Source organism: Chiloscyllium plagiosum, chromosome 11 (assembly GCF_004010195.1).
Source record: "Chiloscyllium plagiosum isolate BGI_BamShark_2017 chromosome 11, ASM401019v2, whole genome shotgun sequence".
NCBI lineage: Eukaryota > Metazoa > Chordata > Chondrichthyes > Orectolobiformes > Hemiscylliidae > Chiloscyllium > Chiloscyllium plagiosum.
This window is the reverse complement of record NC_057720.1, coordinates 24,761,077-24,774,083: the sequence shown is the minus strand read 5'-3', so window position 1 is coordinate 24,774,083 and position 13,007 is coordinate 24,761,077. Positions and strand designations below refer to the sequence as shown.

The 13,007-nt window shown below is 40.7% G+C and overlaps 1 protein-coding gene across 2 annotated transcripts in view; it reads right to left on the bottom strand.

The window, feature by feature from the left end:
- Positions 1-13,007, bottom strand: part of tie1 (tyrosine kinase with immunoglobulin-like and EGF-like domains 1) — an 89,599-nt gene that overhangs the window by 37,380 nt on the left and 39,212 nt on the right. For both annotated transcript variants that reach the window (XM_043698905.1, XM_043698906.1), the window contains 4 exons: positions 6,743-6,871; positions 5,710-5,855; positions 1,680-1,824; positions 193-354 (listed from right to left, as the gene is read on the bottom strand). In XM_043698905.1, the coding sequence (XP_043554840.1) occupies positions 193-354; positions 1,680-1,824; positions 5,710-5,855; positions 6,743-6,871 (582 nt within the window). The remainder of the gene's footprint in view (positions 1-192; positions 355-1,679; positions 1,825-5,709; positions 5,856-6,742; positions 6,872-13,007) is intronic.

The window sequence follows — 13,007 nt, the reverse complement described above, 5'->3', positions numbered from 1 at the left end:
GGAGGCTAATACAATTACGACATTTAAAAGGTATCTAGATGGGTATATGAATAGGAAGGGATTGGAAGGATATGGGCCGAGTGCTGGCAGGTGGGACGAGATTGGATTGGGACATCTGGTCAGCATGGATGAGTTCGACCAAAGAATCTGTTTCCGTGCTGCACATCTCTATGACTCTGTGACTTTATTTACCTACTATTGAAGACCACTGCGCCCCACTGTCATTTGGCTTATAGAGCAGTTTCACAGATTTCACCGGCCCATCTCCAGTGAAGTTCACGCTGTTTGGATCCACTTTTAGTTGCTTGCTTTTCTTTTCCAGGAGTCTTGGTATGCTTATTGGGACAGGAGGTTCTGAAAAGAAAATTGGCATTAGTTTCTTGAAATTAAACCTTACAAATGATCCATCAGTACAATCCAAAACACTGTGTCAAAAGGTAAATCCATAAATGACATCTCAAAAATAGTTGTCCAAAAGAAGTAAAACTTTGAAAAAGTATATCCATTTACAGAGGAAAGATAATAATGCCATATTGGTTAATGATGAATAATTTTCAACTCACGCCAGATTTGGACGAGATTTGGTTAAATTTTTTTCAGTTCAAATCTTCAAAGGGAAGACATTTTCAGTATCTCAGTCAGATTGATATACATTCACTCATGGGATATGGGAATGGCTGGCTGGGCCAGTGTTTATTGTCCACCCCTAGTTGCACTTGAGAAGGTAGTCACTGCAGTGACTTTCATGTTGACACAGTCATAATGCCTTTAGAGAGGGTATTCTAGGATTTCAAGTCAGGAGGGTGAGTAGCTTGGAGGGAAATATGCCGAAGGTGGTGCCCCCATGTATGTGCTGCCCTTGATCTGAAGTTCAGGGCAAAGGTTCTATTTGTTGGTGGTGTGCTTGTTTCTGGTGCATTCTGTATCTAGGCCATTATGGAACATGCTGGTTCCTAGATGAAATGGCACCCCAGCATGTAGACAATCACGTGGCACAGTGGGTCAGTGGGTAGCACTGTTGCCTCACAGTGCCAGGGACCCGGGTTTGATTCCAACCTCGGGCGACTGTCTTATGTGGAGTTTGCACAATCCCCCCGTGTCTGTGTGGGTTTCCTCTGCGTGCTTTAGTTTCCTCCCACAGTCCAAATATGTGCAGGTTAGGTGAATTGGCAATGCTAAATTACCCATAGGTTAGGTGCATTAGTCAGGGGAAATGTAGAGTGATAGGGGTGGAGTAATGGGTCTGGGTGGGAAATTTACAGAGGGTCGGTGTGGACTTGTTGGGCCGAATGGCTTGTTTCCACACTGTAGGGATTCTATGAACTAGGCTTATTCAGGTTCCTCTTCTGACTGGAACTTTCTGTTCAGCAGATGTGTCCAACACCTTCACCTCCCACTCTGTCTCTCCCCTAACCCATGGCCCCCCCGTGTGGTGCTCTCAGTGCTCAGGACCTCCTTAACTGGATGGTGAGGGCAACCTTTGACCACTACTTGGTCTGGAATTCAACTACCATGTCACCCTGGCACCATTTGGGGTTGGGATACAGGAATGATCTGGACCCCAGAACAATAATTCAGTCCACAATAATACTATGTACAGTTAGATTTTAAAAGATTCCACACATCAACTCAAATGTGAAAATCTCAGCCCAAAGTATTAAGCTTTCAAAGTCTCCTACCTTTCACAATGATTTTGAATCTCCTCGAGTCAGTGCCAGTGGATGTGCTGACTCTACACTCCCAGACCCCCGCATCCAACAAACTTATCTGTGGCAATTTGAATTCTGAAGTGGTTAAATTCCCTTGCATGATGGATTTGGTTGCCTGTGAATGAAAATACAAAATACAATGCAATTAATTTCAGACTTTTCACTGAAAATATGACAATAATTGATTAATCTTTATGCATGTTTATCTGAAAAATGGACCTGCATACAATAACATGGTAATAGATCCCCATTCTATAAAATGATAAGGAATTCCATACAGTGACACAGCATCCACTCTTTATCTGCACTAGAAGATACCCTCAGAACTCACTGTTTTCAATAGACTAGGATCCAGCCGTGCTACTGTGAATTCTTGCTCCCTCCATTAAGGAAGCATCAGAGAGAAAAGCATCAGATAGAAATTTGCCAGGGGACTGCATTAATGTGCACTTGAATGGAAAAACAATGCTGGTTGCTTACAAAGAAGTTAGCACCCAAATACTTACACAGTTAAGGCATGTCAAGAGATGCGCCATTGGGTGTGGGCTCAGGAAGATTAGAAGCAATTCTGACTTAAAGATAGAGTTGCACTATTGCAAAGATCGCAAAAGGCATTACCGCTTTAAGACAGCGAATTGACACTCAACATGTGATGCTCTAACAGAAGGGAACTCCACCTGTCTGCAAATTCAGCCGTCAGGCATTCAGTCAACTGCCCAGACTGCTAGTCAGGATATATAAAAACATATATAATACAACAGCATTCTAAGTGAACAGATAGTCCAGGCCAAATATGTACATCTGAGATGTCAGATTAGTGCATATACTTAGTTGTTAATAAACCTCTGGATATGGCTCAATACAAACCTCTGTGGTATGTAAGGTGATGGTAAAATCACCATAGTCCGACTATGCTCTCTCATAAGAGAAATGATTGGTGTTGAGTTTAATCTGAGTGTCATCACAGTTCAGATGTGGAGAGGCAAGTTTGAGAATGTTAGTATGAGAATTGAACCTGCTCTGTTGGTATTTACTCTGCATTGCAAACCAGCTATCCAGCCAACTGAACCTACTGACCTGCAAATGCTACGCAGGTATATGCTACATGGCTAAACATATAGAAAACCATTAAACACAACAGGTAGCAACTTCCTTAAATAAACAAGCACATTAAACAACAATGAGAGAACTTGAAAGACTTTTATTTTGCTGGACCTGGGCATGATTTATATGTGACCACATTCTGGTAAAGAATAGTAATAGTCACCTTCAAATATCCATGTCTGAATCAATGATACACATCTTGCTTAATCTTACTAGTTTGCATAAAGTTTTGAATCCCACATTCCTAAGATGATGACAATTCAACGGACTTTGGATGGAAAGGTGGTGGAGCCTCATTTGGAACTGCAAAGGGAGGCCATTTGGCCGAATTTGTCTGTGCTGACTTACTAAAGTTAATCTCACTGCTGTGTTGTCTCTGCCGAATCCTTTACTTCTTTTACTTCAGCCATCAACTTTCCCTTACAAGATACAATGGTTTCTGCTCAACCATTGAATGCATGCTAACAAGGACAAAGGCGAAAATTTACTGAGTGTGGTCTCCATTATTCAGAGCAATGCAGGAACATCAATAATAAGCACTGAAGGAATTCTGCAAGCAGTTAATCCCTGACGTCCACCTGTTGGTATTGTAAGTTATCTGCTTGCAAAAGTACCTGACATTAATTCTCCCGGCACTTACACTGGTGTACTTGCTTCAGGTCCATCCAGTTCAAGTGCAGCTAATCTGAAAGATGACATTTCTGAGGTGCTGTTTGTATGATACATGCAGGAGAATGGGCTTTCAGATCTTGCTTTTAATTTATCATCTTAATGTTTTCACTGCACCAGTGATTCACTCTAGTGTTGCTGAGCTCAAAAGGATCTCTGTAGATATAGCCTAAACTTGGATTTAAACATTATAATCTGCATGCATGGTTTTTGAGGATGAAGAATGGATGAGTGAGGAAAAGTTTAATAACACAACTAGGGAGCCAGCACTGGCACAATGGATTGAACGGCCTCCTTCTGCGCTGCACCCTCATCCATCCCTTTGTACAGATTTAACTATTCCACTCTCCCTCTGATCAGCCTCCATGTTTTTGTCTCTGTCAATTAGGGGTCATCAAAAACCTGATGTATGTGTCCTACATCTCCCCTCTGTTTGCTTATCCACAACGCTTCCTAGTTAAGCAAAGCTTCAATTTTAAAATTCTCACCCTGGTTTTGAAATCAATCCATAATCTTACAATTTCCTCTCTCTGTAACCTGCTCCAGCCCTACAAATCATTGCAATATTCAGGGTTATTCTAGTTCTCCCCTCTTGTATTTAAATTGTTTCACTATTGGACACAAGCCTTCAAATGTTAAGGTCCAAAGTTCTTGAATCACCACCCTACACTTCTCAACCATTTCACCTCTCCTCCTTCCTTAAAAATGCTCCTTAAAACATACCTTTTTGACCACTTTTTTTTAGATTAATTACTTACAGTGTGGAAACAGGTCCTTTGGCCCAACAAGTCCACACCAACCCGCAACCCATTCCCCTCCACCTAACACTATGGGCAATTTAGCATGGCCAGTTCACCTGACCTGCACATTTTTGGATTGTGGGAGGAAACCGGAGCAAACCCACGCAGATATGGGAAGAATGTGCAAACTCCACACAGAGAGTCGCCAGAGGCAGGAATTGAACCCGGGTCTCTGGTGCTGTGAGGCAGCAGTGCTAACCACTGTGCCACCATTTTGGCTATCTGATGTAATATCTCCTATGTGGCTCACCGTCAAAGTTTATTTAGTACTTTTGTCGCTCTTTGGGATGTTATATGATGTTGGAGGTGGTATATGAACAGACGTTGTTATAGAATCATTGCACAATTCTATAATGAGAGGAATGTAAAATGCCACACGCCAACTTTCCTGAGCTCAGGGTGTCCACGACGGCTGTGCTTTTTTGATCATTGCTATTTATACAGATTGTAATGTTATGGAATCTTACCAATGACAGTAAGTAAATTAATGATCAAATAACATTTGAATGCCTAGAAAAGATACGTTCAAATTTGATATACATCATTGAACTATTTAAACTATTTCTCCACTGCTGAGGACCGATGATGTAATTACACCACATGTACAGTGTTCATAGTTCAAATTGTGTTTATCATCAAACGAGGCCACTGCAAATCTAACTGCAATGTACCATCTCAACTTTCATCATATTATAGTGCGTACGATTCTTCTGTTTCACTTTATCATCAATTGACTCAGTGCATAGCTATTCTGCATCTCATCCAGGGATTGTACTCGTATGTTTGTGGCTCACAGATCATTCCCCAATATGTTGCTGCTTGCATCGATCACAGATCTTTCCCTAACAATCACGTTACTCTCTGTGTAGATCACTGGCATCCAGCCCCTGCTATGGTTATGATTCGATTTATATAATTCAAAAGTTCTCTTCCTCGGCAACCATGGCTGAGTATCTATAGCTTCTTTCTCTTCCTGTGATCATGCTGTCGCGTGCATATCTCAATAGTCCTGAATAGTCATAGATGCAATGATGCAGTGACATAAAATAAACTGCAGAACATCAACACTAACATGGACTCATTGGACTTCTTTCTGTGCTGCAAAACTCCATTTAAGGTATTTTCTAATCCACCTGTTCAGGGATAATATTACAAACCTCTGGAACAGGTGACACTTGAACCCACGCCTCCTGGCCCAGGGGTAGGGGCACTACCACTATAAAAGATTCCAAAATTCCATTTAATTCTATATAATAGTAAAAATGTAGGAAATACTGTTAATGGCAAAAGTTTGGAATAATGCTCTTAATCATTGATCATAACAATACAAACAATTGTTGATCACAAACTCTTGGTCTGCAGTTCAAGTTTTTAAGCTTAGATTGGTAAAGTCTGTAAGTTAGAGAAATATCTCTTGTGAGATTCACCTTCAAAATTGCTCCATTAGGTTTACGGATCTGAATTTCCTTGTTACTGGGCAGTGGTTTTGCTGAGGCAGAGCATTTCATTACTGGGCTTGAGTTAAGGTTCAGTTCAACTTCTGTAAATGTGTCAACGATCTTTGGGATGTGATCTTAAGGGAAAAAAATATACATATTACTAACTTTTATTAAAATGTATTACTATTTAGCTTAATAAGTACACAAGTGTTTTAAATGTACAATACATTATCATCCAGACCCTCATCTTCAATGTTATTAGTAACTCCAAAATCCCTATACTGCTACAACCATCAATATTACCGTCTCCAGTATTGTTACAACCCTTTTGTTCTTGAGATCTTGGATTTTCTGGCAAAACTGGTATTGTGTGTCCAATCTTAGTTGCTTTGGTATTAATGGATCTTCTACATGAGTATTTTGACACAAGTAAATAGCTTACAACGTCACATCACAAGTTGATTAAGAATCAACAAAGACGATATAGGATTAAATTTATACATAAGGCAGACTGTATGAAACTGCAGTTTTCTTTGCTAAAGAACTCAACAAATGTTTAGGAACTGTCTGATAGTAAAATATTATTTCCAGATTTTTAGATTCTGCTAGGGCCAGTGTGCATATTCCTATATTTTTTGATCCACACGTACCAAATTAAAATAATAAAGCAGGCTTTGCATGAAATCAACCAAATAATTTGACAGCTGCTTTAATGCAGGGCTTATTTTGTAGCAGAATGTTAATTTTGGCATTCAAATAAGTAATACTGAGTTTACTTTTTACAAATTATGCTAGAGTAAATCATAGCATGGTGAGCACAGCTCATGAAACACAATAATTTGAATGATGCAAAATGTTGCATCCTGCTTGATAATACACGAATGAAAGCCCCTTTTAAATTGGTGCTTTCTTTTGAACTAGCAACCATTCGTCTGAGGAAAGTAAACACTGGTCCCTACTCCAAAAAACGTACATGCATGCAACAATACACATTCAGAAGTGAAATCACAGTGTCTCGTACCTGATTTCTCACAGTATTGGCCATGCCATCCAACTGGGCATTTACAGCCGTGGAATCGATCACATGATGCTCCATTTTGACACTGACACTTCAGCCTACATTCTGGTCCATAGGTGTTTGGGCTACACTCTGTGAACATAATTTTAAATCAGGTAGCTATCCACATCAGGCAACTTAAATCATAGGCCCAGATTTTCTAATGGCCGGATAATCAGTTCTGTGCATTTTGGCACAGTGGTTAGCACTGCTGCCTCACAGTGCCAGAGACCCGGGTTCAATTCCCACCTCAGGCAACTGTTTGTGTGGAGTTTGCATGTTCTCCCCGTGTCTGAGTGGGTTTCCTCCAAAAGTCCAAAAAAAATGTGCAGGTTAGGTGAAAATTGGCCATGCTAAATTGGCCGTAGTGTTAGGTAAAGGGGTAAATGTAGGGGAATGGGTCTGGGTGGGTTGCTCTTTGGAGGGTCGGTGTGGACTTGTTAGGCCGAAGGGCCTGTTTCCACGCTGTAAGTAATCTAATCTAAATGTAGATGGGATTCTGCAGTTGGAGCAGAGCCCAAAAGAATTGTCCAGGAAATTGAAAACTCTCTGGGAAATTCTCCTACTCCTGAAATCCTCCAAAAGTCTCAATTTAAATCAAAGCATACTAGAGGGTTCCACCACAGTTAAGTAAATAGTTACTTAGGAAATGTTTGACTATTAAATAGCTGGTCGAACTGTTGAGTAACTATTCAACTGAGCACGCCCCACCCTGACCCATACCTCATTACATCACACCTCACAACTCATTACCTCATTATTCCCCCAGGCTGCTTTCACCCACCCTAGACCCTGAATAGACACTCTCCTATGCGCCTGAACCCAACAAACCCACCCAGCAGCCCCACCCCCTAATGCCTGGAACACACTAACACCCCTCCACTGGACCTGACAGCCCCTTCCATGCCCAGGGCACAATATGCTGGGATTTGAACACTCCCGCTTCTCCCCTGATGCTGCATCCACCTCCTTACCTCCTACTCACTTGGCATCCTATCCAGCTGGAACCCTATCCTTGCCCACAGATTTACCTTCTGCACTTACTGTTTCACAGTAACTGTCAAAGTGGTTGTGAGGGTGGGGCAATGTATTTCAGAATAAGGCAAATGACTGCCAGGAAAACAGGGCTGTGGTTTCTGTGGAGCCCTGTTTACTCTATACTAAGAGGGGTTTACCAATGAAGGCACACTCTGCATTTTGGAAGAAGCCCTGAAGGAGTCGAGTAGCAACCCACCCAGACTCTTACCCTCAGAAAATTTCACACATATTCTCCAGTTCAAAATGGATGAAATTACTTGAAGCTATTTGTATGTTATAAAAGGGAAATATGTAGTTTGCAGTATATTATTATGGAGGATGGAATTCAATGGATTGCAGAGTCCATATAGGGATACATGTTTCTAAAATATTACAGATTATCACAGTACATTTTAACAACAAGAGAATATTCAGCAAGTAGTGAGTTACCGATTCTGCATAGCTAGTGATTGATAGCTAGTAATACATTACATATTGATTAATGCTAATGTACTTGTTTACTATATACAAAAATGTCTAATTGTGTATTTTACACAAGGAAAGACAGAGCTGGTGATGCATTCCAGAATGACATGTAGCTGTTAGGATGAGGTGAAACAGGTGGGAATATTGCTCTACCTTTGCACTTTCTTCATGAATTTGAATCTTGAAAATGTTTTTATGTTAATTTGAGGAATGAGCAGCTGCAGCAATTGCACAAATAAATTTATCAAAAAACAGACTGCTAGCAAGCTGGGCATCTTTCTCAAAAGTAAAGTTAAACTGTTTAAAATGCTCAGCCTTTGAACGCCTAAACGGGTGTTATTTAACCAGCCCAAGTTAGCTGGGTGAGGCAGCAAGGTACTAAATGGAAACTCACTAAGTTGGGTGACTTTATGTTTGGCAGCGCACAGATACTCAGACACTGAACATAGTAAATAAAGCAACAGCTTCCACTAACTGGGTGATATTTTGAATCCCTGAATAGTTTTCCTTTATTGGTTCTGAATAAAATAGCAAGATGTTACTTGGATATACTAACATTATGTACAGCCAGGTACAAGTGATTCAGAGACAGATCACAATTAACACTTTAAAGGCTGTTCATTGGCTCCCTACAGTGTGGAAGCAGGCAATTCAGCCCATCAAGTCCACACCAACCCTCTAAACAGCATCCCACCCGGATCCACTCCCCTATCCCCGTAACCATGCATTCATTATATAATGCCTTTCACATTTTTTTTTTCTCCATGGTATTGACATGATTTTATTTTATTTTTTTTTCCCCCTTTCTTTTTTAGCCCCCACACTACCACCTAAGTGTGGTAATGCTTATTTTATCCCCAGCACCCATGGTGTGTGTGTGCAGGTGTGACCTTTCACATCTTTAAAATGCCCTAAACTACTTGTGGTTGGTTAATTACTTTTAAGTTTCAGTCATTGTTGATTTGTAGACAAATAGCAATGATTACAAGAATGAGATGAATCAAGCCAATCCATGTCACTGGCCACCCGGGTGTTTTCCTATCTTCCTGGTGGTGGAAATTGAATAAAAGATTGGTGCACTTTGTGTCTTTCACTGTGTCTCACACCTGCACACACACACCATGGGTGCTGGGGGAAAAAATAAGCACTACCGCACTTAGGTGGTAGTGTGGGGGTTAAAATAAAAAAAAAAGGAAAAATTAAAAAATAAAAAAAATAAATAAATAAATAAATAAATAAATGGGGGAAAGGTGGGAGGGGCGGGGGCTTGTTGGGTCTGTATTGTCTGCACTTTTGTATGTAACGGTATTGTCTAATGTACAAATGTCATTGTCACTGTCTTGTCATATGTGGAACTGGGATTTGAGGTTTGTCCTCCTCTCCCTGTAAAATGGTTGAATGGTAGGGTTCGGGGCCTAGCTTTGCTGCTCCTCTCCCTTGTAAAACTGCTGTCTTTTGTGTACAGCTGTCAATGTTTTTTGTAAACTGGTTTGTAATTTGTTTAATAAAATATAATCAAGCCAATCCACTCATCTTAAACATCTTTGGACACTATGGGCAATTTAACATGGCCAATCCACCTGAACTGCACATTCTTGGACTGTGGGAGGAACCTGGAGCACATGGAGGAAATCTACTAGACACAGAGACAATTACATAAACTCCACACAGACAGTTGCCCAAGGGTGGAAATGAAACTAGGTCCCTGGTACACTGAGTCACCAAAATGGTTTCCAACACCTCCTGCAACCACAGCACACTTCCCCTTGAAGAGGTGAAGGCTGGCTTTGACTGGTACATCTAGCCTTTCACAATTTTAACGTAGCTGCTGAGGCATTGCAGCCATTTAACAAAGTGGTGAGCACTAGTTACACACTGTAGACATTTTAAATCAGTAGAAAGAATAAAGTCAGTGTATTGCTGGCATCACTTTAAACAGACACAAGTGCATCAAATAGCCGTTGTTGAGTTAGAAATAAAACTTTGAATATAAACATAGCTTTCTACCAAAATAAACATAGTTGAAAAGTAATTGCACGGCCTAAGTACCATCACATTTTTCAGCTATGTAGTACACTAATTAACAGCAATTTGCAGAACCTGCTAATGGTTTTATAATCCAAACGTCTTGCTGATGGGTATTGTGGGAGAGGGTACTTTATGCTATTGAAGAGCAGTGACTAGGGTGCAGTTGTAGAGCATTGCAAGGGAAATTATTTTGAAGATTAACTTGGGGCTCAAAATATATATTGAAGGAACTTTCCCTGATAAATCTGATAGTTTGTATGAGGCATTTGAAAGGAATTTACTTGATTCATCTCATTCTTGTAATCATTGCTATTTGTCTACAAATCAACAATGACTGAAACTTAAAAGTAATTAACCAACCACAAGTAGTTTGGGGCATTTTAAAGATGTGAAAGGCATTATATAATGAAGCTGTTCCGACTGCCTTTTCTTCCAGCTGTCGTCTCACACCTGCACACACACACCATGGGTGCTGGGGATAAAATAAGCACTACCGCACTTAGGTGGTAGTGTGGGGGTTAAAAAAAGAGAGAAAAAAATAAAAAAAAAATATATATATAATGAAGCTGTTATGATACAGTTTTCTTCCAGCTGTCTTTGTACTTGCTAAGAATGGTGGCAGGAGAATACCTACATTTTGTTATAAAAAGGAAAATTACAGGCATGTTGCTAAACAGAAACATGATCCTGAGCAGAAAGGGATCTGTCTGTCTCTCAAAGTGGCTTCTATAAAGCATCCACAAAATAATTTGACAGGAAGCAGAGAGCAGTCACGACAAGCACCATGCAGTTTGTGTTGACTTTGTCATTTAGCAAGGGAATGTGTATGGAGGACTGTAGAAAATGACCTGTTTTTTTAATAGCATCACTAAAACATTTTATATTTTGCAGCATTTTCATATCATAAATATGGTATAGTATTAACTAGTGATGGAGGGAGGAGGTTCTACAATGAATGATCTATTTGAAGAGGGTTCCTTTCAATCAAAAATGTTTCAGAACCTTCAAACTGAGAGTCTTTTCATTCCAAAGACTCAATGGACCATTTTTTGCTCATTCATTCATTGGATTTGGGTTCTCTCGCAATTGTTATCTACTCCTAATTTCCCTTGAGAAGATTGCAGTGCTCAATAAAATGGAGACTACAAACTTAACATCATTATGTCACATGACATGATATGGTGATGACATCAAGAGTTTATCCCTGAAAGATATATATCCTGTGTCGTTGTGGAGAGAGATTGAGGATCTTGACTCTAGTGACAGTGAAGGAACGCCAATATTGTTCTAATATATATTTAGGGAATGTTTATTTAGGGTATAGAACAAGCCTCATCATTGATGTCAAAATTTATATTGAATTAATTTTTGACTTTTGCTATCTCTTTCTTCAAAGTTTGTGCGAAGATTTGTAGCTCGGGTGCTCGTTGTTGTGGTTCTGTTCGCCGAGCTGGGAATTTGTGTTGCAGACGTTTCGTCCCCTGTCTAGGTGACATCCTCAGTGCTTGGGAACCTCCTGTGAAGCGCTTCTGTGATGTTTCCTCCGGTATTTATAGTGGTTTGAATCTGCCGCTTCCGGTTGTCAGTTCCAGCTGTCCGTTGCAGTGGCCGGTATATTGGGTCCAGGTCAATGTGCTTATTGATTGAATCTGTGGATGAGTGCATGCCTCTAGGCATTCCCTGGCTGTTCTCTGTTTGTCTTGGCCTATAATAGTAGTGTTGTCCCAGTCGAACTCATGTTGCTTGTTCTCTGCGTGTGTGGATACTAAGGATAGCTGGTCGTGTCGTTTCGTGGCTAGTTGGTGTTCATGGATGCGGATCGTTAGCTGTCTTCCTGTTTGTCCTATGTAGTGTTTTGTGCAGTCCTTGCGTGGGATTTTGTACACTACATTGGCTTTGCTCATGCTGGGTATCGGGTCCTTCGTCCTGGTGAGTTGTTGTCTGAGAGTGGCTGTTGGTTTGTGTGCTGTTATGAGTCCTAGTGGTCGCAGTAGTCTGGCTGTCAGTTCGGAAATGCTCTTGATGTATGGTAGTGTGGCTAGTCCTTTGGGTTGTGGCATGTCCTCATTCCGTTGTTTTTCCCTTAGGCATCTGTTGATGAAATTGCGGGGGTATCCGTTTTTGGCGAATACATTGTATAGGTGTTCTTCTTCCTCTTTTTGCAGTTCTGGTGTACTGCAGTGTGTTGTGGCCCTTTTGAAGACGGCATACTCAAACTACTGGACCTGTGCCTCACAACACACTTCACATTCAACAACCAAATATATGAACAAATCAACGGCACACCCATGGACTCACCCACCTCTGGACTCATAGCAGAAGCGGTAATGCAAAGGTTAGAACAAACAGCCGTACTGCAAATTCAACCCAAACTCTGGGTCAGATATGATACTCAAACTACTGGACCTGTGCCTCACAACACACTTCACATTCAACAACCAAATATATGAACAAATCAACGGCACACCCATGGACTCACCCACCTCTGGACTCATAGCAGAAGCGGTAATGCAAAGGTTAGAACAAACAGCCATACTGCAAATTCAACCCAAACTCTGGGTCAGGTATGTGGATGACACCTTTGTAATCATTAAAAACACAGAAATAGAGAACAAACACCGGATCAACGCCACACTCACAGGAATCCGATTCACTAGAGAGGAAGAAAAGGACAACCAACTCCCATTCCTAGACGTGA